Source organism: Dipodomys spectabilis, unplaced genomic scaffold, assembly GCF_019054845.1.
Source record: "Dipodomys spectabilis isolate Male_0828 unplaced genomic scaffold, ASM1905484v1 ptg000118l, whole genome shotgun sequence".
In the NCBI taxonomy this organism is placed as follows: Eukaryota; Metazoa; Chordata; class Mammalia; order Rodentia; family Heteromyidae; genus Dipodomys; species Dipodomys spectabilis.
This window is the reverse complement of record NW_024870795.1, coordinates 3,073,385-3,098,843: the sequence shown is the minus strand read 5'-3', so window position 1 is coordinate 3,098,843 and position 25,459 is coordinate 3,073,385. Positions and strand designations below refer to the sequence as shown.

General features: G+C 52.1%; 1 protein-coding gene across 1 annotated transcript; it reads left to right on the top strand.

Annotated features, from left to right (window-relative positions):
• The first annotated feature begins 648 nt into the window (after positions 1-648).
• Lactbl1 (lactamase beta like 1) lies at positions 649-10,287 on the top strand. Its single transcript, XM_042688419.1, has 6 exons — positions 649-760; positions 1,492-1,601; positions 4,540-4,697; positions 6,003-6,241; positions 7,671-7,776; positions 9,303-10,287. Exons 1-6 carry the CDS (start codon positions 712-714, stop codon positions 10,285-10,287), a joined length of 1,647 nt encoding a protein of 548 aa, XP_042544353.1. The 5' UTR covers positions 649-711.
• Positions 10,288-25,459: the final 15,172 nt, after the last annotated feature.

Here is a 25,459-nt window from a genome sequence, read left to right as displayed (position 1 = left end):
CCAGTGTGGCAGACTGACCTTGTTAAGAGTTTGTGCTGCCCTGCTAGGAGTGGAAAGGGCAGGGGCTCCAAAAAGTATGGAGGGGCAGGTGGGAGGCCCCTGGACTCACGTAAGACCCCCAACATGTACCTGTAAACAGGGCAAACAGGGCCTAGGACAGTGAGCCAGCGCTGGGCGCAGGAGCATTCTGTCAGGGAGGCTAACAGCAGGGGCACGGCTCTTCTGCCCTTGGGACAGTCCAAGTACACCCTGTGCAGCTGGCAGACTGTGCCAGATGCCCAGGTGGAGGGTAAGGAGAGCCAGGAGGGCTTCCTGCAGGTGGCATTTTGGTGGGTCTAATGGTGACTCACTGGGCACGTAGATGCCAGGCCGGACTGCTAGAGGGCTGGCTCTAAGAAGGGCCTTTAGTGGTACAGGTATGGCATTTATTCAGAGCTGGGGGTTCTCATGAGATCTGTGTAATCTGAGGTTTAGGAAGTGGGCGGTGTGTGTGTGTGTGTGTGTGTGTGTGTGTGTGTGTGTGCGTGTGTGTGTGTGTGTATGTGTGTGTGTGTGTCCCAGCCTCCCTTCCCTCCCCTGACTCCCTGGGGGACTGGACTGGGCCTGGGGTCCTTGTTCCTCCAGGGTGGCCGGCAGCTGCGCCTGTTGAAAGCTAGCAAGAAATGGATCTTCCCGGCCAGCAGCGGCTTCCTTTTCCTGCTCTCCGTGGCCATGACAGGCTGCTTCCTGTGGCAGTATCACCTCCCCAAGCTGCAAGCAGGTGAGTGCGGCCGCCGCTGCCGGGGCCCCTGACCCCTGCGTCCTGCTCTGTGTTAAGTGCCACCAATCTGAGGCAGCAGGGAGGACCTGAGATTTAGCCCTGGAGCTGTGGCCGCCTCTGAGCTCCTGTCCCACTGTGCATCGGGCCACTCGTACAGCTTCTCTAGGCTCCGATGCCTCTGGGTATGAGGACTGTAACTGGAGTCACACAGGTGGTGGGGGCTGAGGAGGACTGTAGCTCCTCTGATGGTCCCCACACCCCTTACTACCCCACACTGGCCTTAGAGGGGAAAGTAGGTCTGGGGGCTTGGCCTGCCCACACCCTTGGCCCCGCCCCCTGGGGCCTGGTGGCAGCCCTGCTGTGGACAAAGGGATGCACTGCCCCACCACCATGATGCAGAACAAGTTGTGCCTGCACCTTCCAGCCTGAAGCTCCAAGGCATGGTACTCCCAGGCTACTTTTCCACCCAAAACATAAGCATGTGAGGACAGGGGAGGCAGACAGACAGGACAGAGCCTGCCCCAAGGAGCAGAAGGTATTGCCAAGTGAGAGCCAGGGAGAGACCGAGAGGCCTGAATGGCAAAAAAGCGAGGGCTGGGCTGCCCCCCCCTTCTTGTCAGTCCTTGTATCTCGAGATCTAGTCAGACTTGCTGGCCGGGCATGGCTCTGGCACCCTTCTCTAGAGTAACCTCGGATCTCTGCCCCTATTTGCCATGGAATGTTCCCTCCAGGTTCTCCAGAGCCAGAGACCACCTCTACCCCTGCGATCATGTGTCCTCGGCATCCAGAGCCTGTGCCGCTGGCCCACCCCCTGCCTGTGCTGAAGGAGGCTCTGGAGAAGGTCAGTGATGAGCTGGAGCACAGGGGAGGCCTGGGAGAGGGAAGGAATGTGTCTTCTTGGCTGGAATGGTATTCAACCTCATCCATCCATCCATCCATCCATTTCTTTTTTTTTGGTGGGGGGGTCCAGTCATGGGGCCTGAACTCTGGGCCTGGGCACTGTCCCTCAGCTCTTCAGCTCAAGGCTAGCACCCTACCACTTGAGCCACAGTGCCACTTCCGGTTTCTTTTCTTTTTTTTTGTCGGTCGTGGGTCTTGAACTCTGGGCCTGGGCGCTGTCCTTCAGCTCTTCAGCTCGAGGCGAGCACTCTACCACTTGTGCTACAGCGCCACTTCCGGTTTTCTGGTGGTTTATTGGAGATAGGAGTCCCACAGTCTTTCCTGCCCGGGCTGGCTTTGAACCGTGATCCTCAGATCTCAGCCTCCTGAGTAGCTAGGATTACAGGTGTGAGCCACCAGCGCCCGGCCGGTTTTTTTCTTTTTGCTTATGTGGTGTTGAGGAATCGAACCCAGGGCCTCATGCATGCAAGGCAAGTGCTCTACCACTTAGCCACCTTCCCAGCCCACATCCATTCATTTCTTGAGCATCCACTCCATGCTGGCATCAGGGGCAGGACATGAAGAAGGAATGACCTACCTTCAAGAACTACTAGCCTGGGCTGGGAAAGTGGCTCAGTGGTAGAGTGCTTGCCTTGCATGCGTGAGGCCCTGGGTTCAATTCCTCAGCACCACATAAGCAGAAAAGGCCGGGAGTGGTACTATGGCTCAAGTGGTAGGGTGCTAGCCTTGAGCTGAAGAGCTGAGGGACAGTGCCCAGGCCCAGAGTTCAGACCCCTAACCAACAAGAGAGAGAGAGACAGAGACAGAGAGAGACAGAGAGAGAGAGAGACAGAGACAGAGAGAGGGAGGGAGAGAGAAGGGGGGGAGAGAGAGAGAGAGAGAGAGAGAGAGAGAGAGAGAGAGAGAGAGAGAGAGAGAGAGAGAGATCAGGTAGGGCTCTAGAAATAATTCTCCAGGAGGGGAAGAGGGCAAGAGTGAGGATAGGTAGAACTCAGGGGACTGTGAGGGCCTAGGATGTGGCCTTGGAGTCAAGGAGGACTGTGGGGAAGTGGTGTTTAGGCTGAGATGGAACAAGAAGTCACCCAGGAGACATGTGTGGAGTTGAGGGGATGGAAGGGTCTGCTCAAGCCAGTACAGCATTTACCAAGGCCCTAAGGCAGTGAATAGGCACATGGCTCACGCAGAAGACTAAGTGACTGTAGGCAGAAAGCAGGCAAAGATGAAATGGGAGAGGATACAGAATTCATTCCAATATGAGCATACACCATACATCCCTTCCACCTCCCCAGAACAACCTGTACCACTTCAGGCTGCTGCTGCCGGGTAGAGGTCAGACCCTGCCCACGTGTGTCCCTCATCTCCAGACATGCTTGGAAGTCCATGACTGCAGCCTGGTGGGGAGACTTGGAACTGTAGAGGAACAGCCGATGGGAAGAGGGCTGAGAGGTGCATGGGGGCTGGTGTACAAACACCAGAGAGGCTTTGGGGACAGGGAGCAGCAGGTGCTGTGTGCATCTAGGGGTCATAGTAATAAGGAAAAGCAAAAGTAGCCCCAGCTGCCTTCTACTGAAGGCATGCCAGGTGCATGTCAGGTTACTGTTCTTCATGCATGCCTTGTGAATTCCTGTCCGCATGGGGGAAACTGAGGCTCAGAGAGGTGAAGACAGTACTGGTAGAAGCTAGACAGCAGATTCAGCTCAGGACAGTAAACTGGCCAGCACCATATCTGGCAAATGATCATGAATTGGGGCTGCAGTGGGCATGGGGTTCTAATCTTTCTTTTCTTCCCTGCTGGTACTTTTGCAGCATTGGATTTGAACCCAAGGTTTTCCATTGCTAGGCAGGTGCTCTACCACTTGAATCACATTCCTAACCCATTTTTGCTTTAGTTATTTTTCAGATAGAGACTTTTTTTTTGTCAGTTCTGGGGCTTGAATTCTGGGCCTGGGCACTGTCCTTCAGCTCTTCAGCTCAAGGCTAGTGCTCTACCACTTGAGTCACAGTGCCACTTCTGGTTAATTGGAGATAAGAGTCTCATGAACTTTCCTGCCTGGGCTGGTTTTGAACCGTGATCCTCAGATCTCAGCCTCCTGAGTAGCTAGGATTATAGGCATGAACTACTGGCGCCCGGCGGGACTTGTATTTTTGCCTGGGCCCAGCAGTGATCTGAGTCCTCCTACCTGAAACTTATCACATAGCTGGGATTACAAAATATACTGTTTAGGCTAGACTTGAACTTTATCCTCCTGATCCCCAAAGCCTCTCACTGGGATTATAGGCATGTGGCACTGTGTTCAGCTATGCCTAGAACATTCTCAGTGTTAGCTCTCATCATCACTCTTATTCTTCATCACCGAAAATAAACCAGGCTAGTATTCTGATTCTGCTTTTGCTTTTTGAGACAGTTTTATTATGTAGCTCAGGCTGACCTGGATCTCATGGCCCTCCTGCATCAGCCCTATGAAGATCACCCCACCAATCACATCTGGGAACACAGATGTGACCACCTCAGCCAGCATAAGGCTTTTTCAGTACATGTTCCAAGTGGGCCCGAGGCCTTTTGGATGCAGTGCCTCACTCCACACAGGGCTCACTAGGTTTCTGGGAACTTTTCTTTGGCAGCAGACAAGGTTTGACTCAATCAGTAGTTTTAAGCTTTCCCTCCTTATTGAGCAAGCTACCTCTTTAGGAAGCCCCAGTACCCAACAGGCTCAAGGGGATCCATGCAGAGGGGAGCAGGGGCCCTGGGGTATGCTGTGGGAGCTTGGGGCTGGAGGCCCACAGGGTGCCTGGTGCAGTACAGTCATGGGAACGGGCCATGTGCAGAATGACCAGCGGGGAGGGGGCATCGGGTTGCCACTGCACATTCTCTCCCCAAGGTGGACGAGCTCCTGAGCCAGGCAATGTCTGCCCCTGGCCTGGCGGCCATGTCTGCAGTGGTCATCCACAATGACACCGTGCTCTGGACTGGCAACTTCGGGAGGAAGAACGGCTCAGACCCGAGTTCTGGGACCCCCAATGAGTACACCATGTACCGGTCAGCTGGGCAACCTCTAGGGGTTGGTGGAGGGGGGAGGAGGATGGCAGGCCAAGAGGGATCCAGGAGGCAGGAAGACTTGAGTCATGGCAGAGTTCCAAGCTGTTGGGGCCCATAATTAAGTCTTGAGAATTCTTAAAAAAAAAAAAAAGTAATAATCAACCCTTTGGGGTTGGAGGCTTGACTCCAATGGTAGAGCACCAACCAATGAGTGAAAAAGTCAGATAACGAGTTTGAGTTCCTGTCTCTGATACAAAAAAAGAGAGAATTCTATAGAAGTGGAGACTGAGACCCAGAGAGGTCCAGTGAGTGCCCACTGTCACACCACAGGGGTAACAGGTGGTCAGGAAGGGATCCCTTCTGGAGAGCTGTCAGCCCATCCTCTTCAACTAAAAGTGGCTTGGTGGTCTTCCCACCTCTCTCCGGTACCTCTGAGGGGTCCTAGGCAGCTCCTGCCCCATGTCAGGTCCCTGAGAATTGATGGCAGTGCCCAGGTGGAAGCCAGATGGGCCGTCCCCTGCCTACCCAGAGCTCCCTTCCCGGAAGCTGTTTGTAGGTCCTCGGTGCTCATGTGTGCAGTGGGTACATTTGTTCCTGAGACACTGCAGGGTGACAGGGCCCGGGAAGGAACTGGCCTTTGTGCTGCATCAGCTTGGTGCCAGGAGTAGGCCCACAATTCTCTCTGCCATCCCTACTGAGGGCCCACCACCTGCTGGTGTGTTGGCAGCACTCTGCACACACACAGTGAAGCTCTCATAGAAGGTCTTGTAACTTGTCCAAGGCCCTGCAGCCAAGGAGAGGCGGAGGACAGATCCAACCCAGGTCTGCCCCAGAATGGGTATGATCTGGTGCAGAGTCAGGCATGGAGTAGGAGCTTTGGGATGTCCATACCACCCAGCCCCACCACCTTTGGCATGTTGAGCATGGAAAAAGCAGACCCACAGAAGCAGGGGACTGATTGTGCATTGGGGTAAATTTGGTGCTTTTCTTATTTCTTATTTTGTCAGTTGTGGAGCTTGAACTCTGGGCCTGGGCACTGTCTCTTAGCTCTTCAGCTTAAGGCTAGCACTCTACCACTTAAGCCACAGCTCCACTTCTGGCTCTTTCTGTTTATGTGGTGCTGAGAAATGGAACCCAGGACCTCATGCATGTGAAGCAAGCACTTTCCCACAGAGTCACCTTCCCAGCCCCCAATTTGGTGCTCTTCTAAAATACTAGAAGGCTAGAGGCTGGAGACACAGGGACAGAAGTGGGCTTCGGGGCCAGCAGGTCCTCTTGCACCCTTTGTGCCCCAACCCTGCTCAGGATCTCTAGTATCTCCAAGATCTTTCCAGTCCTCATGCTGTACCGCCTGTGGGAGGAAGGCCTCGTGGCCTCCCTGGATGACCCTCTGGAGCGCTACGCTAGCACCTTCACCATCAACAACCCGCTGGGTGTAGCATCAGCCCCTGAATCACAGGGCCTGTTGGAAGAGCTGGAAGAGGTGGGCCGAGTCCCGAGGCCTTCACCGGTCACCCTCCGAAGGATGGCCAGCCAGCTCTCAGGTGGGTCCCAGAATTAACGATCCCTGCTCTGCTTGCTGATCCACTCTACTTCCCACCAGTGGGGTTTGGGGTGTGGGTTGGGGCTTGAAGATCTCAGAGGTAAAAGCCAAGGTGAAATCAGTGCAGAAATTGGTTCCCAGTCACAGCCAAGGTGACAGGTCAGGATCTGAGCGTCACATCGACAGCAACATTAACATATGTAGACAAGATTATAGTGAAGACCTAACGGCCCCTGTAAGTAAAGATCATCTACAAGTACAACGAGAGGCGAACAACCTACTGAACAGGCAGACAAAGGATGGTAACAGAAATGATGGGCCAAATAAGAGAATCTTAAGATGTAGCCAGGTGCTCATGCCTATAATCCTAGTTACTGAGGAGGCTGAGATCTGAGGTTTGCTATTTGAAGCCATTTTGGGCTGAGGGACTCTTAATTTCAATTAAACACACAACTGAAAACAGTGGCTTAAGTCTGTAATCCTAGTTACTTGGGAAGGTGAAATCAGGAGCATCGTGAGTTGAGGCCAGCTATGCAGAAGTTTATGAGGCCCCTCCTCAACCAATAGCTGGGCACTGTGGCACACTTTTATTCTAAGGCTAAGAGCAAAAGGATCAATGTTCCAGGCCAGCCCAGACAGAACACTCTGCAAAACTCCATCTAAATGGAAGAAGCTGGGCATGGTGGCATGTATGTGTCATTCTAGTTACAAAGGGAAGTAAAAAATAGGAGGATTATAGTCTAGGTGCTTAGCAGTGGAAGACCCGCCTAACAAGCACACAGCTCTGATTTCAAAACTCAATACTGGGCTGGGAAGGTGGCTCAGTGGTAGAGCGCTTGCTTTGCATGCCTGAGGCCCCAGGTTCGATTCCTCAGCACCACATAAGCAAAAGAAAAAAGCCAGAGGTGGTGCTGTGGCTCAAGTAGTAGAGCGCTTGCCTTGAGCTGAAGAGCTGAGGGACAATGCCCAGGCCCAGAGTTCAGGCCCCATGACCAACAACAACAACAAAATAATAATAATAAAATAAAAATCAATAGAAAAGAGCATATATTGTATGCTCCATAAAAATAGCAATTTACACACATACAACATACATGTGTAATGACATGTACATGAATATATACTAACTTAGATATGGGAACTGAAGAGACTGAAGCAGGTGCCTTGGGGGGAGGGAATGGCTGACTGGAATGAAGGGTTAGTGGAAAATTATTCACTGAACACCCTTTGGTGTTCTTAGAATCCTGAATCATGTGAACGATTTACTTACTACAATAACTTAGATGATAATAATAAAGATATAGGAAGCCAAGATAGCTGATGAGGCGGTGGGACAGGAGCAGGCTGGTGTCCGGAGACCAAAGCTGGGACAAGAATTGGCAGGACTGGGTCAGGAAGGCCTCACGGGTCCAACCTCTGCTCCTCCCTAGGGCTCCCCAGAAGGCTGCGCTCCACTTCACTGCTGTGGAGAGGCAGCACCCAGGAGGCCTTAAGTCTGCTCAAGGATGATGTGCTGGTGGCTGACCCGGGAACCAGGTGAGGACTGGGTCCAATGGCCCGCCACACCTTTGGCATTCCTGAGGAGCCAAGCCTGCTTGGCAAGTTCTGGGTGGTGGGGGTGACCTTGGGAATCTGTGAACACAACCCCATCTCGCAGCCACCGGACAAAGGCCTCCTTAGGGGAACACACAGCAAGGTGTGGGCTTGCTGGGGTCATGATCCAGTTCTGCTGCAGTCTCATGTTCCTTCCATTCACAAGCACCCACTCTGCCAAAATGTGCTAAGCACTAATGAACAGCAGCAAACACACCCCACAAGACACTCAACCAAGCCTCTCCTCATTCTGACAAAGGAGACAGAGTGAATCAATACACAAATACAGATTTTTTTTATTATGATGGAAAAAAATGGGATGCTCAGGAGATCAGGAGTAAAAAAACTGGGTGACAGATGAACAGAGAAGTCTGAGAGCCCTGACTTGTGTGGCTGGCAAAGGGCAGCCGGCACTCCCCTGCTTCAGAGGTTCCTTGCCAGTTTGCTACCTGGCAGTCCCTTTTCCAAGTTCCCCTCTGCTGCTCCACAGGCTGGCCTTCAAGCCCCCTTCCCTTAAAGACAAGGCTCCAGGTGATGCAGAGAGAGCCAATACTTGAGCATCTGCAATCTCTGCTGCTTGTTCCAGCTCTGCTCTGATTCGCTGAGACCTTGGGGAGGCTCGCCTTCCTCACTGGCAAGAACAAGGTAGCTAGCCTAGAGTAGCTTAGAGTTCAGGAGCATCCTGTAGGGTGTGAATCTGCATCCTTCCTGAGCCTTCTAGAGGCTTCTGAAACTACACCTGCTCTGCTCCTATCTGTTAGCTGTGAAAGCCACAGACTGGCAGACGGGAAGAAGACGCTGCCTCCTATTCTTAATCCTTGAGCTACACCATCATTATCATCCCCTTTCCCCACAGTGTGAGACTTTTAATTTTCCATTTGATAAATTAAATCATCTTTCAGGGTAAGGACCACTGGGCACTGGTGGCTTAGACTCGTAATCTTAACTACTCAGGAAGTCGAGAAGCGGCCGCTGAGAAGTGGTTGGAAGCCAGCCATCCAGTCAGAGGAGACTTTATTTCCAATTAACCAGCAAAAAAGCTGGAAGTGGAGGTGTGGCTCAAGTGGTAGAGCACCAGCTTTGATTGGCAGACTCAGTGCCCAGTCCCTGAGTTCAAGCTCTAGTATCAGTGTACACACACACACACACACACACACACACACACACACACACACACACACACACGATAAGGGCTGATAAAATCTGTTTTTCCACTTTCCCCCGAGTACCCAGTTCTCCTCCAACCTGTCATGTGACCTGGGACAATTTCCCCCGCTCCTCTCTGGGCCCGTCTCCCCAAATGTGGAATGGAGAGAGAGAGTTACCTCCCGCGATCTCTGAAGTCCCTTCTGGGCGGGTCCATCTGCGCTGCGCCTTTGGCGAGGCCCGGGTCCTGGGGAAGGGCTCTGGGCGGAGATGCGCGCGCGCCCCCGCCAGGTCCCCGCCAGCGCCCCGCTCCTCTCCCCCAGGTGCCATTACAGCACGCTGGCCTTCTCGCTGCTGGCTCACGTGCTGGCGGCCCACGCGGCGCAGGGCGGCTACGAGCGCTGGGTGGCGGAGAACGTGCTGGAGCCGCTGGGGATGGCGGACACGGGCTTCGACCTGACGCCCTCGGTGCGCGCGCGCCTGGCGGCCGGCTTCTACGGCAGCGGCCGGCCCGCGCCGCTCTACGACCTGGGCTGGTACCGGCCCTCGGGCCAGATGTACTCGACGCCGGCCGACATGGCCAAGCTGGCCGTGGCGCTCCTGGGCGGCGGGCCCCGGCGGCTGCTGCGGCCCGACGCGGCCAAGACGCTGCTGGCGCCGCTGCTGGCCTGCCCGGGCGCCTACTTCGCCAACGAGACGGGCACGCCGTGGGAGTTCCACGCGCAGCGGGGCTACCGCGTGGTGCGCAAGGACGGCGACCTGGACGGCTACGCCGCCACCTTCTCGCTGGTGCCGCCCCTGCGCCTGGGCCTGGTGCTGCTGCTGGCCGGGCCGCGGCCCCCCGGGGTCGACCTGGTCTCCCGGGCCTACGACGTGCTCCTGCCGGCCCTGGAGCGCGCCCTGCGCGAGGCCGAGCGCCGCCCCGCGCCGCCGCCCAGCGCGCGTCCCTTCGCGGGCTTCTTCACCTTCGCCAACCTGACCTTCTACGAGGTGCGCGCGGGGCCCGAGGGCGAACTGCGCCTGCGCCAGTTCGGGCCGCGCGTCGAGGCGCTGGTGCCCCCCGCCTTCCGCACGCTGGCGCTGCGGCACGTGCGCGGCCGCGTCTTCCAGCTGCACGTGGCGCGCGCGTTCCCGTGCGCGCTGCCGCTGGGCGGCGACGCCTGGCTCTCGCTCGAGGCCCAGCATGGGCAGCTGCTCAACTTCTACCCCTTGGATCACCACGGGCTGTCCCCTGGCTTCGACGTGCCGGGCCTGAACACGTATCAGGTCCTGCGGCTGCAGCGCAAGCCCGTCTTTAAGACCCAGTGAGCCCAGCGGGGGGCTGGAGACGTCCCCCCCCCCCACTTCAGCCTTCCAAGTGGAGGCTGGGGAGGGGAGGCCGCAGGGACAGAGCCCAAGCCCTCAATTGGAGCGGGGGCTACAGCGATCGGTTCCGGTTCACAGGGACGGGGCGGGGTGGCAGGTGAGGGGACGTTTAAGCATTTAGAAACGTCTTCCTCTGGTCCTTCTTTCTTTTGTTCTCTCATTCATGCTCTTGCTCTTTCTTCTTTCATTCTTTTGCTCCTTCTTTTCTTCTCTCCTTTCTTTCATGTGTGTTATTGGGGTTTGAACCCAGAGCCTCTGGCTTTACCACTTGTGTCATGCCTCCGGCTTTGTTTCCGCTGATTAATGAAATGTAGAGTCAGATGGATTTCCCCCCACGGTTCTCCAGATCTTAGCTTTCTAAGTGGCTAGGATTACAAGTTGGAGCCACCTGCGCCAGAAGGTTTTAATTTCTTGAAACTGAGCATTGCTCCCAGCCCAGGTTGCCTCAGAACTCACTGTGTTGTCCAGGTTGGCCTCAGTTCCTGAGTGTTGGGAGTTGAGGTGTGTGCCACTATGACTGGCTTGATTATAGTATGTTTATAGCATGATTATAGCATGTTTATATCTGTTGAATCTATGACAAGATGAGGCTATAGCTTTATGTCTCTGTGTGTGTTTATTGTAAAAATACAGTACAGAGGGGTTACAGTTACAGGAGTAAGGTAATGAGTACATTTCCTATTGAGCCTTGTTTTTCCCCTACCATCCCTTCCCTCCCCACCTCCCCAACTCTTCTTCTCTCCCCCCCCTTTTTTTAAAAGTCATTCTTACTGCAGGGTGCAGGTCTATAAAAGGCTGAGATCTGAGGATTTCAATTCAAAGCCAGAAAAGTTCAGTGAGACTCTTATTTCCAGTTAACACCAGAGAGCTGTAGCTAAAGTGGTACAGTGCCAGTCCTGAATGACAAAGCTAAAGGACAAGCTGTGTGCTGGTGGCTCCTGCCTGTAATCTTAGCTCCTCAGGAGGCTGAGAGCCTCAGATAGAGGTTCAAAGCCAACCTGGTCAGGAAAGTCCATGAGATTCTTTTTTTTTTTTTTTGTGGGCCATGGGGCTTGAATTTTGGGCCTGGGCACTGCCCTTGAGGTCTTCAGCTCAAGGCAAGTGCTCTACCACTTGAGCCACAGCGCACTTCCGGTTTTCTGGTGGGTAACTGGAGATAAGAGTCTCACAGACTTTCCTGCCTCGGCTGGCTTTGAATTGCAATCCTCATATCTCAGTCTCCTGAGTAGCCAGGATTACAGGCATGAGCCACTGTGCCTGGCTCCATGAGACTCCATCCCATTAACCACCAGAAAAACAGAAGTGGAGCTGTGTCTCAAACTGGTAGAGCACTAGCCTTGAGCACAAAAGCTCAGGGACAGGGCACCAAGGCCCAGAGTTCAAACTCCAGTACTGGCACACACACACACACATACACACACACACATACACTCCAACCATCCTTACTGAGTTATACTTACTAAAAATGAAATACATTGTCAGAGTACAATTACGTGATGATGGTGATGGTGATCATGGTGATGATGGTTATGGTTTTGGGGGTTTCATGCATACTAAGGCAAATGCTCTACCACTGAGCATGGATGATTTTTGACAGATAACTTACATTCACCACCACAATCAAGATACAGGAAATTTCCATCATCTTCAAGTGCCCACCTATTCTTGTGCAGCCAGTCAGTTCCCTCCCTCTCCCTGAACCCCAGGCGAGCACTGTTCTGCTTTCTGCCAGTCTAAATTAGTTTCGCCTGTTCCAGGATTTTGTGTAAATGAAGTCATACAGTGTATAATCCTTTGTGCCTGTCTTACGCGCAGCATGCTGTTTTTGAGATTCTTTTCTCTGTGTGTATGGACAGTTTGTTCCCTTGTGTTCCACTGTATAGATATGCCATGACTTGTTTATCTCTTTACCTGTTGATGGACATTTGAGCTGTTTCTAGATTGGGACCATTATGAAAAGGTTTTCTTGGACAAGTCTTTCTGTGAATGCATGCTTTCATTTCTCTTGGGTTGATGTCTAGGTGTGATTGCCATGGAGTTTTCCGAAGTATTATTAATCTGGATGTCCCTGAGATCTGCCTGAACAACAGTTCTGTTGTTCATGCTTGTGGCTGTCAGTTGACATGGTCAATCTTTTCAATTCTAACCGTGTTAAGGGTTGTGGAGTCTTCTCTCATTATGTTTTTTTTAATATTGTATTTATTGAATTGCAAAAGCTCTTTATATGTTCTGGATACAAGTCCTTGTCAGATATATTGCAAATATTTTCCCCCAGTGTTTAGCTTCACTTTTTTTTTCATTTTCTTAATGGTGTCTTTTGAAGAGCAGAGTTTTAACATTTTGATTAAGTTTATGACAATTTAATATAAAATGTGGGCTGTACTTCGTCTTTTGAAAGTTTAACATGCAAGTGTGCCAAGTGATCAGTGTACTCTGTACCCAGTTTCTTCTAATGGATATAGCTTGCAGAGCTACAGCAAGCAAAATATTGATATACAGAACATGCTCCTGCACAAAAATGCCCTCAGTCCCCTTCCCAGACACATCCACTTGCTTACCAAAGCCATCTTCTTCTCAACCCTGGGAAAACATAAATCTGCTCTCCATTTCCAATATTTTGTCATTTTGAGAATATTCTTGGGCTGGGAATGTGGCTTAGTGGTAGAGTGCTTGTCTAGCATGCATGAGGCCCTGGGTTCGATTCCTCAGTATCACATACACAGAAAAGGCCAGAAGTGGCACTGTGGCTCAACTGGTAGAGTGCTAGCCTTGAGCAAAAGAAGCTCAGGGGCAATGCCCAGGCCCTGAGTTCAAGCCCCTGGAGTAGAAAACAAAAATTCCTCTCTGGGCATCTGTGGTTCACACCTGTAATCTTGGCTACTCAGAAGGCTGTTCAAAGCCAGCACAGGCAGCAAAGTCTATAAGACTCTCTCCAATTAATCACCACAAAGCTGGAAGGGGAGCTTCTTGTGATTAACTAGTAGAGTGTCAGCCTTGAATGAAAAAGTTAAGGAGAAGGGCTGGGAAGGTGGCTCAGTGGCAGAGTGCTTGCCTTGAATGCATGAGGTCCTGGGTTCGATTTCTCAGCACCACATAAGCAGAAAAAGCCGGAAGTAGTGCTGTGGCTTAAGTGGTAGAGCTCTTGCCTTGAGCTGAAGAGGTCAGGGACAGCTCCCATGCCCAGAGTTCAAGCCCCACAACTGACAAAACACACACACACACACACACACACACACACACACAGGGACAGTACCTGGGCCCTGAGTTCAAGCCCTGCTCCCAGTGCACACATACACACACACACACAAATACAAATTCTATAAACAGAGTCACTTATTGCCCAACCCTCCCTTGCAATTTTCTGGAGTCATATAAAGTTGTTACAAATATTAATAGTTTGATTCTTTTTGTAACAAAGTAGCAAGTGGGTCCCTGGATGGACTTAACACAATTTGTGTAACCATTCATGTGTTGACGGGCATCTGGATTGGTTGTAATTTGGGGCTCTTATAATTAAAGTTGTTATGAACATTTGTTTGCTGGATTTATGTGAACTGGTTTAGATTTCTCTGGGATAAATGCCCAGGAGTGCAACTGAGGAGTCAAATGGTAGTTATACACTGAGTTTTCCAAGAAACTTCACAGCTGTGTTCCCAATGGCTGCACCCTTTTATTTCCCAGCTAGCAAGGTATGAAGGACCTATTTTTTTCTACACCTTTTGCCATCCTTTGGTATTGTAACTTTTTTTTTACTTCAGCAAGTTTAATAGATGTGTCCTTTTAATTGGTATTTTACTAATAGCTAATGATGTTGACAATTTTATTTACCCCATCTGTATATCCTTTTCAGGGAAATCTCTATTTGCCTATCTTCCAATTGGATTCTTTTTTTCTTTTTCTTTTTTTTTTGGTCGGTCATGGGCCTGAACTCTGGGCCTGGGCACTGTCCCTCAGCTCCTCAGCTCAAGGCTAGCGCTCTACCACTTGAGCCATAGGGCTACTTCCAGCTTTTTCTTCTTATGTGGTGCTGAGAAATCGAACCCAGGGCTTCATGCATGCAAGGCAAGAACTCTACCATTGAGCCACCTGCCAAGCCCCCCAGTTGGATTCTTAAAAAAAAAAAAAAAGTTGAGCCGGGCGCCAGTGGCTCACCCCTTTAATCCTAGCTGCTCAGGAGGTTGAGATCTGAGGATCAAGGTTCAAAGCCAACCTGGGCAGGAAAGTCCGTGAATCTCTTATCTCAAATTATCCACCAGAAAACTGGAAGTGGCACTGTGGCTCAAGTGGTAGAGTGCTTGCCTTGAGCTGAAGAGCTGAGGGATAATACCCAGGCCCAGAGTTCAAGCCCCATGACAAAAAAAAAAAGGTTGGGTTTTGAAGGTTGTTTATGCCAAGTGCCAGTGCCTCATGTCTGTAATCCTAGCTACTCAGGAGGCTGAGATCCTCAGATTGCAGTTGGAAACCAGGCCAGGCAGGAAAGCTATGAGACTTATCTCCAATCCCCAGAAAAACTAGAAAGCTGGAAGTGGCTTTTTGGCTCAAAGTGATAGAGCGCTAGCCTTGACCAAAAAACTCAGGGATAGAACCTAGGCCCTGAGTTTAAGCCCCATGATGATGATGATGATCATCATCATCAACAACAAAAGGTTCTATTTCATAGCTTATCTAAGCCTTCTAACATCTTTTTTTACTATTAATAAGTTTTTTATTGTGAAAATACCATACAGAGGGGTTACAATTACATGAGCAAGGTAATGAGTACATTTCTTATCAAGCATTGTTCGTCTTTGTTTTTTTGTCGGTCATGGGGCCTGAACTCTGGGCCTGGGCACTGTCCCTTAGCTCTTCAGCTCAAGGCTAGTACTCTACCACATGAGCACAGCACCACTTTCAGCTTTATTTTTTCTGCTTATGTGGTGCTGAGGAATCGAACCCAGGGCCTCGTGCATGCAAGGCAAGCACTGTACCACTGAGCCACCTTCCCAGCCCCTCTTTTAACATCTTTTGAATTTACATCTGGGGTGGAGGTATGGCTCAGTTCTATCACTTGCTATGTAGCCCAGGCTGGCCTTGAACTCTGTTTTTTTTTTTTTTTTTTTTTGCCTGGGGCTTGAACTCAGGGCCTGAGCACGGTCCCTGAGCTTCTTTGGCTCAAGACTAGCACTCTACCACTTGAGCCACAGCTCAAGCCACATCCCAGATGTAAAGCCCTGCTTTAAGCCCTGAATCTGATAAATATGAATGTGCTTTATTTTTGTTTCTATTAAGTTAAATGTTTATTTACAGGCTTCTTCTTTAGCCTCATGGCTTTCTTAGAAGTATGTTGCTTAGTTTCCAAATGTTGAGATTGTTTTTTCCTGTTGTCTTTATTTTATTGATTTCCACTTTGATTCCCCTCTGGTCAGAGAACATACTTTGTATGATTTCAGTTCTGCTTAGATTTGTATATGTGTTGACATTTCTTACTTGGTCCTCTCCCACCCCATGGCTCTGACATTGATGTCTAAGGCTTCCCTTGACAAGAGTTTTATTTCAACTATGAAAAATGGCAGTTGCTGCAAATTAGGATCTTATTTATTTCCTTTTTTTTTGGGTCAAATGTCTAGATCTATGAAAGTGATGCAAATTAAATTTAAAAGTGAATCTCTGCTGGGTGCCAGTAGCTCATGCCTGTAATCCTAGCTACTGAGGAGGCTGAGATCTGAGGATCCCAGTTTGAAGGCAGCCTGGATAGAAAAATCTCCATGAGGGGCTGGGAAGGTGGCTCAGTGGTAGAGTGCTTACCTTGCATGCCTGAGGCCCTGGGTTCAATTCCTTAGCACCACATAAGCAGAAAAGGCCGGAAGTGTCACTGTGGCTGAAGTGGTAGCGGAAGAGCTGAGGCACAGAGACCAGGCCCAGAGTTCAGGCCCCACAACAGAGAGAGAGAGAGAGACACAGAGAGAGAGAGAGAGAGAGACAGAGAGAGAGAGAGAGAGAGAGAGAGAGAGAGAAAGTTCCTGTGAGACTCATAGCTCCAATAAACTACTCAAAAAAGCTGGAAGTAGCATTGTGGCTCAAGAGGTAGAGCGCTAGCCTTGAGCAGCCCTAGGTCCTGAGTTCAAGTGGGACTTGAACTCAGTCCTAGGGGACTGGCAAAAAAAAAAAAAAGTAAACCCAGCTACTTGGTTCTCCTAGAAGTAAGATAATCAAGAGTTTGAGACCAGCATTGACAATGTTAGCAAGACCTTGAGAACATTCCTGTAATCACAGCTACTCTGAAAGCAGAGGCAAGAGAATCAAGAGTTAGAGGACAGCTCTGGAAAAGTTAGCAAGACCCTGTCTCACATACCAAATACAAAAATGAATGGTCTGGAGGCATAGCTCAAGTGCTGGAATGCACAAGGCCCTCAGTTTGGTCCTAGTAAAGCGGGGGGGGGAGGGATGTGTTATATGTGTAGCTTTTCTTCTGTGAATGTTCTAGAAATCGAGGGAATATACTCCTAGTGTTTGAAAACTATTACCTGAAGCAGGAGAGAGGACACCTGTGTCCCTGAGGACTTAACCTGATGAGTGACACTGTCAACTAACAGGAGCTACCGGAGAAGGCCATCTCCGGAAGGTTGTGAGCACTCAGCGGTCACGTGTGGGGGTGGGGGGTGGGGCTGGCAGTCTCCACCACTTCCCCCTTCCCGAGCCACCTCAAAGCCTGGCTGGGTAGCCAGACTTCCTAGCCCTTCATTCCAGCCTAGGCCTGAGGTGTGGTATTATTGGATTATTACACAACGTTATCTAGGGCTGCTGTTTTCTCTGCTTCCTGTCTAATTGCTGAACAGATGCTCTCCACTTGCAATGGGACTGTGTCCCTGAGGAACCCTCCAGAAGATCCACATGTCCTAAGTTGAGAATACATGTGATATACCTAACCTGCGGAACGCAGCACACCGTGGAGGCCTGCTTGTGTCCCCTCAGGAGCCTGTGACGAATGCGGCCTGGCTCACCGCCCCGGCCCTGCTTTTCCAGAGCATTGGCTGCTGTTGCTAGCCTGAGGAAAGATCAACACGCAAAGCATGGTCTTGACTGAATGAGTATCGCTTTTGTGGAACGCTCCTTAGTCAAAACCATCTCCAGTCTGACACTCTGAATCTGCCTCCTCGAGTGGTGGCCTGGGTCTCTCCAGAGGAGTAAGGAGTCAAAAAACCCACTGGGCCCAGCAGCCTGGGTCCTATGGCTTCCTCTCTGGGGCTCAGTTATGGGCCTCATCCCCCCTGGGGATGAGGGGCTCCACAGAAGGAAAACCCAGCTCAGCCTTCAGTCCTGGCACTGCCCGCAGAGGACAGGGCCCTGGGGTAGGGGCGGGTGGGGGGATTGGTAAGGGAACATGGCTTCCTGAGCCCTGCACTGCCAGGCTCTGCGCTCTGATACAACCCCGAAGGCCCAGAGAGTCGGTTATCACCTCCCCACGTGTACTCCTCCCACCCCACTCCTTGTCCGTCTTCTACAGGCCCCAGTCCAACCAGGGCAGCCTTCTACTCACCACTTACAGATTTCAGCTCCTAGCCTGCGGTCATGGCTTCCAACATGACCTTGATCCCAATTCCTGATGTTTGCAAAGCCTCGTGGGAAGATGGTGTCACTGACCTCTCTCCCTGCTAGCTGTCCAACCCTGTGGCCATTCCTTTGCCTTTAACATGCTCAAGTTCCTCAGTTGGATCCCATCAACCTCTACTCCTGTATCCCACTTCCATGAGCCTCGGTCCAACAGCCTTCCCCTCCCGTAGATACCACCTCCTCCGCCACCTCCTCATCACATTGGCTTCATGCTCCTTACCCAGCTCAGTCTCGCATGCCCTCTCATCTCCATTGTCCCTCTCTGGCTTCCCCAGACTCCCCTGGCCAAAGCCTCACTTTCCACATTGTTATTTCCTTTTTGGTGTCGGTCCTGGGGCTTGAACCCAGGGCCTGGGTACTGTCCCTGAGCTTTTTTTTTTTTTTTTTCCCCTCAAGGCTAGTGCTCTACCTCTTCAGCCACAGTGCCACTCCCACATTCTTCTGAGTAGTTTATTGGAGATAGGAGACTCCTCGACTTTTCTGCCCAGGCTGGCTTCGAACTTTGATCTCCAGATCTCTGCCTCCTGAGTAGCAAGGATTTCAGGCATGAGCCACCGGTGCCCAGCCACATTGTTATTTCTGCCCTACTGGCTCCCCTAACTCCAGCTTCATTCACCTGGCTGCCTACTTGATGCTTAGTCATCTCTCTACCATGTCAAAGGTGGACTTCTCCATGCACCCCCAGCACACCCCTCCTGTGGTCCACCCCATTTCAAGAAGGACAGCACCTCCTTTCCTGTTCAGGCTAAAACCTTGGGTAGCCCTCTCCATGTCAGATCCGTTTATCCACCTTCATCCATCCATCCATCATCCATCATCCACTTATCCACCCATCCATCAGTGAATTGTAGTTTTTCCTTCCACTATATCCAAGGCCCCATTGCTTCTCCCTCCTCCCACTCCAGCGGCTTCACCCACAGTCACTGTGGCCTTCCTCCGGGGCTGTTAACAGTAGCGATGTCTCCCAGATTCCACTCTCACTCACCCTGGGTGATGGACCATCTTTTTTGTCCACTTGGCTGGTCAAGCCGCATTAATCCAAGTATCTTGTAGATCTGATTAACAGCTACAACCTACAGACTTCAAGTTGAGGAGATTATCCTCTGTAATCTGGGCCTCATTTAATCAGTGAAAGATCTTAAAAGTAAAATTAAGGTCTCCCTGAAGGAGAAGAAATTCTACTTGTGGACTTACTTCAGCACCCACCCCTGTGGGAGTCTCCAGCCTGCCAATCTCTCCAACCTGTTATAGATTTGCCAGTGGAACCACTAAATCCATAGAAATAAACCCCTTAATATACATCCTGCCAGTTCCATTTCTCTGGAAGACCCAGCCTGACTCATCCAAACTCATGTTCTAGGGGACAATCAGAGGGAGCCTTGGAAAAGGCTCATCACACACTTGAGCTCTAAACACATCATGAACTTTGAGTGTGCGTTCTTATCATGGCCCACACAGGACTCCAGTTCTTCCCAGTCTCTCCTTTATTCTTTCTGCCGTGGCCACCCTAGCCCCTCTGCTGTTCCTCGTCACCTTTGATCAGCCATGGCTCAGAAATATTCAAAGAAACCTCTATTTTTGTTGGTCATGGGGCTTCAACTCAGGGCCCGGGCACTGTCCCTGAACTCTCTCCCTCAGGGCCAGCGCTCTGCCACTTTGAGTCACAGGGCCAGCCACTTACAGTTTTCTGGCAGTTAATTGGAGATAAGAGTCTCAGAGACTTTTCTGCCTCACTGGTTTTGAACCAGGATCCTCAGGTCTCAGCCTCCCAAGTAGCGGATTACAGGTATGAGCCAATAGTGCCTGCAATGGATAAGTTTTTTTTTGGTTTTGTTTTTGTCGGTCATGGGGCTTGAACTGTAGGCTTGGGAACTGCATGGTTCCCACTTAAAAAGTGCTAACCACTTTTTTTTTTTTTTGAACATTGGATTCAAAAACTGGGCACCAGTGATTCACACCTGTAATCCTACCTATTATAAGAGCTTGGGATCCTGAGGCTCATAGTTCAAAGCTAGCCTGGACAGAAAAGTTGATGCAATTCTCTCTGCAAAATAACCAGCGAAAAGCAGGGCTGGAGGTATGGTAGAATGACAGCAGAGCAAATGTACTAAAGCAAGAGTTCAAAGCCTGGAGTCCAAACCCTGGTAGCAGAAAAAAAAAAAAAAAGGCAGGGGGGAGGAAGGGGTGACTGATTCTGATCACCTTGCACCAGTCTAGAATCTGCCACCTGCATTTGAACCTGGGACCCAACCCCCAATCCTTTCTCCAGAAGAACATCAGCTGACATATAAGCAACCGACATTGGGATCTGCTACCGTGGGCTTCCTGCCCAACGAAGCCCTCCTCCCATGAGTTTCCTTTATCCTTTCCCGTGGGAAGGAGGCTGAGCATGTGACATGCGCTGGACTCCCTGGCCCAGGAGCGATGCTTTAGCAGAGGATATCTGCTCCCATTTCATGCTCACCCCAGCCCAGGCCAACTCCCCAACCCCAGCCCTGGTACTAGTGTTTAGAGTGATGGGTTGGAACCCCACTCCAGATTGTGGGTGCTCCCCCCTTGCTCACTGGACAGCCTCTGAGAGAAGAAAACACCAAGTCCAATGGTTCGTTTTTACAATTCACATTTATTTTGGAAAAAAAAGGTTCTGCTAAAAACCCTCCTACAAAGGCATTGAGTACCAAGATCAGGGTGCAGATGGGTGCAGCTGGTGAGGTGTCCTGGGTCACCCAGAAAAGTCTGGAGGAGCCCGGGTGACCACGGCCGGAGGCCCCTCCATACTGCTCCCCGGCACCCCAACATGGTCAGGGACCCCCCACATTGGTGACCACAAGACACAGGGCTCTGTGAAATCCCGCCACTCAGCCTGGCCCCCTGCTGGAAAGCTCAGGTTTGGGGACACCTTGGGAGGGGTCGGGATCTGCCAGGCAAAGGGAGACAGTGGTGAAGGGCAGAGGGGAGACCACGGGTAGCAGCATAGCGTGGCGACTGGCACACGGGGCGGGTCCCGGGTCAGAGGCTGCCTGCTGGACGTGTGGCCCGAGCACCCAGTGTGAAGTGTGACCCAGGGACACTTTTCTCATGGAAACGTGGACTCAGCAAGACACTGCACACAGATGTGAAGCAAGGCTCCTGGCTCACTGCTGCCCCCCCCCCCCCCCCCCCCCCCGCCCAAGACATAGCAGCTATGGTTAATGAACAACTAGTCATTGCGCCTTTCTGGTTGTGAGGGAGGGTCCCTGCCAGGCCCACCCTGAGTCAGAGGCCCCAGACAGTGCCCTCTACCTATGAGAGAACAGCCAGATGACTGCCAAGCTCTGGGCCATTCCACAGCCCCCTCCCTGGGCTGGCCCCTGCCCTTCTGGGCAGTGAGTGGGGCAGGCCTGAGGGGCCACGGGAGCTGTGTCCTGAGTATCTGGAAGGAATCTGGCTTTGGGGTTGCAGGAAATGTGAGCTTAGGGAATGTGCCCCAGCAGAGCTCTCCAGAGGGAGCCCTGGCCCTCAGCTTCCTATCCGGAGTGGGGCATTCTATGCCCCAGACACCCTCCCCTCCTTGGTCCCTTAGCTGGGCTGCTGGAGCTCCCAGCCAGCTGTGGCTGGGGTGGCCATCCCGTCTTGCCCTGTGAGGGCTGCTTGGCTTCTGTCAGGAGAGGGTCCCATCTCACTCCAGACAAGGATTGTCCGCCCTCACCAAAGGCCCACCTCCAACCCAGGCTCCAAGAACAGAGCTTCTGTTCCTAGGAATTGCTTTTAGCTCCCCCCCCCCCTTCATTTCCTCTCTCTCCCTTTTGTGCTTCTTTACTGCTGGGGCAAGAAATGTCAAGAATAGCAGCATACAATCATCTAGTGACAGAATCTTAAAAACATGGGATTCTCCTACTGGATCTTAGAGGGGTTTACAACGTAAGAACCTTGGCATCTTTCACCTGTGCAATGTTAGAATTCTTTGTTCAGGCCTAGGGGGGTTGTCTGCAGAGTATGCTCCACACCCTGGCCTCCTCCTCCTGCCTCCTCCCCCCACCCACGCTTAGAGGCCCCTCTTTCCACAGGAGCAAGGAGCCATAGGGGCCTTGGCTCTGTCAGAGGAGCCATGTCATTCTGGGTATTCAGGGTGTGTGTGTGTGTTGGGGGGGCGGGGGAGGTATCTGTAGCTCCAGGTCCAGGTAAAAGTTTTACCCTGCCTTTGCCTGGCCCACTTGGCCAGGTGAGGAGTGAGCTGTTCTGGACCGCAGTGTAGGGGGTTGTGTGGGGTCTCCACAGGGTGGGCTGAACCTCTCTGAAGATTAAATTTCTACTTCTTGCTAGATCAGCTTTCTGAGACAGTCTTCCTGCTGTGAAGCTAAACTCAGATAGACTGTGGGTGTGTGATATGGGGGGGGGGGTTTCTTTCTAATTTTCCTGAAATCTTAGCTCAGTCTGAACACATTCCCGAGGGGCAGCCCTACCCGCTGTACCTAAGGGTCCTAATGTATGTCTGACTATGGGATTTTCATCGGATGATGTCCGGCTTCTTCCTAGCCCCTGACTAGGCCAGGCCTTCTCTTCAGTTAGTCAATAAGTTGCTGGAAGATGTTGGTCCAGGTGCCTGGCAAACATTTCCAGGAATCCTGGCTGGTGGGAGTCACCTTTGGGAATCAGTTTCCCCACTTGTTAAGTAGGGGAGAAAGACTTCAGCACCTGGTATGCAGCAAGTGTTATTGCAGATCTGGGGCTTCTGCCATAGAGACCAGCATCCTGGCGGTGCCCCGCCCACTGCTCTCTTCTGTGATAGAAGAGACATGCCAAGTACTTTTTCTTCTGGACTCCCTGAGAGGGAAGCTGACCAGCCTCAGGGCCAAGGCTGAGATTCTCCACCTTGTCTGAAGCCAGGATTTGTGTCAAGGCCAGCTGGTGGTGTGTGTGTACAGGCGTGCATAGCACACACAGTGTATCAGGGGTCCCAAAAGTGGGACAGGGTCCCAGACTCCTAACAAGTTCAAGCACTCTGTCCAAGGCCAAAGCAATGGGGCTTTCTTGTGCAGTATTTCTTGTCTCCCTATACAACTACACACGCCCCAGGCTCAGCTCTTGGTGCCTTGAGAAGCAGGCAGCACAGAGTCCCACCCTGCTGTTCCAGGCAGCAGTGTGGCTCTGGAGGGAAAGGGGACAGCAGGGCTTGAGTTCTGCCAGCATCGTGGGGGCTGTGCCAGGCGCTCAGCTGGGATGGGTAGCTAGGATGCATCCTGTCCATCTTAGGGCTGATTGGCTGTTTCCTATAATGCAGGACACTGCTACTCTCTGCTCAACAGTCCCTGTAGCCAAGCCATCATATAACATACCAACCGCCTCGACCTCCCCTTCCTCAGCCCTCCCCATCCATCTGTGTTGGACTCTACTGGCTGCTGTCATCTTGAAATGACCTTTTCCCTGGCTTCTGTCATTTTCAAGATGGCCTCTCTCAGGAAGCCTTCCCTGATAGTTCCAGTCCATCTAGCTTTCCTTCCCTTATCAGCCAGCAGCAAAGACTAAGTACCTCCTACCATCTAACTGACCATTGCCGGGCTCCTGGCCCTGCCTTGACTATAAGTATAATCCTGAGTAAGCCATCAACCATCTGTGCCTCAATTTCTCTCTTACGGATGGTGGGGAAAGGACCTTGGTCACAAGTCTGAAGTGAATAATATGTCTTGCAGGCCTGGCTCACCTGCGGGGGAACTGAGGCTCAGTGTGGGGCAGTATATGACTGGGTCCTCATCTCCCATTAGTGACGGGAGGGGGCTGTCCCCTGGGGTCAGGATGCGTCACATGTCACCCTGTCCTTTGAATGCATTGACATTCTTCTCCCGGGCAGGTGGTGGTCAGAGGCCATCTGAGTCCTTCCTGTGCTTCAGCCAGGTCTGGGGACAAGCTGGGCAGGGTGGGAGCTTCCAGCTTGCTGGGGGTGAGCCTCTGATGGGTGAGGGCCACGTGGCTAGCCACTGCCCACAAGGGGGTGCTGGAGAGCCCCCCCCCCACTGAGAATGACTGGGGGAGTCTGGCTGATACCATCTGAGCTTGAGGCATCTCTGGTTAGTTCAGAACCTCTGACCTGAGTCTGTCTCCTTCGTTCCCCACAGCTCCTGGCACCATCACCCCTGCTCCAGAGGCCTGGGGCCCAAGCACTGACTGAGACCATCATTGCTTCTGATCAGGACGTAGATATTTTAAATATCATCCCCAGAAAAAAGCTGCTGGTGAATTTCTACTAAGGAGCCATTGAGGAAGCCCTCCACCCTTCCCCCAACAGCAGGGTTAGGGCGGAGCCTGGCAGCCCTGCCAGCTGGCCCCATTTCCACGGTGCCCCCCTCCCCGTGCATAAGTCAGCTTTCTGTCCTCAAGAAGCCAGTGTGCACGGAGCAGCGGAAGCTCCTCACACTCCGGGCAGGTGGGGGCTGGCACTTGGAGAGGTTGAGCCAGGAAAGGATTAGTAACCAGGCAGCGGGCAGTTCCAAGCTGTGTGCCCAGGAGAATGGGCAATGGGGCCTGCCATTCCCTGCTGGAACATGGAGGGGCTGTCCCAGCATGGGGACGTGAGGGGACAGGCAATTGTGATATTTGAATGATATCCTGAAAAAGAGACAGAGGGTCTGGGTAGCACCCATCCTTTAGGAGCAGGCATGTGGGGGCCGGGGCAGGCTGGCTAGCAGACGCCAGCCTTGCGGCTTAGGACAGGAAGCCATCTGACGGAAACACCAATTGCCAGCCCCTTATGGAGCCTGGAAGCCGGGGGTGGGGAGGGGAGACAGTTAATCTAGGGAGCATCAGGGCAGCTCTCGCCAGAAGGTGACCTTGTATGTGGGGACAGCTGCCACTCGTGCTGGGGATCTTCGCAGGCACAAAGCGGTGGCCGGGCCATTGCCGGCCAGTTTTGTGGGAAACTTGCCAGTGCTTTCTCTGTGGTTCACTCTGTGGTCCCCCTAGGCGCCTCCTCTCCTTCCCTTCCAGGAACAGGTGAGGGTCAGACAGTAGTCTGGTTTGTGCCGCACGCACTCTGACTTCGGGGCCTTTGGTTGGGGTCCTATGGCCTCCATCTTTCCCATTGGGCAGGACCCTCAAACTAGCTGTGTGAACAAAGAACAGCTCCTAGAGAAGTACAACCCTGGTTCCCTATCTTCAGCCAGACTTGATACCCAAGGCACAGACACTTCCTGCCACACAAAGAATTCAGATCTTAATGGACCAGGGACCCAGCTGCACAAGAGGAACTCAGCACCGGCCTGGCAGTTGTACCTGTGGCTCCGACCCCATGATGACAGTCCACCCTATCACAGCTCACCTGACACCCCGAATTCCCAAGAACACCCTGTCCATTCCTTCTCCTGATGTACCTGCTGTGGCTCACCCTGGCTCCCAGTGTGCTGGAGGCCGAGCTCTGAGCCACTGCCAATGCATTTTCCTTGCTTCCTGTGCTTTAGCCAAGCCAGAGCCAGAAAAGGCCACATGGCGGCTTTTATGTCCTCTGCATGTTTGCTCAGCCCCAGGCCTTGTAAGAACCACAAGGCGCATAGGT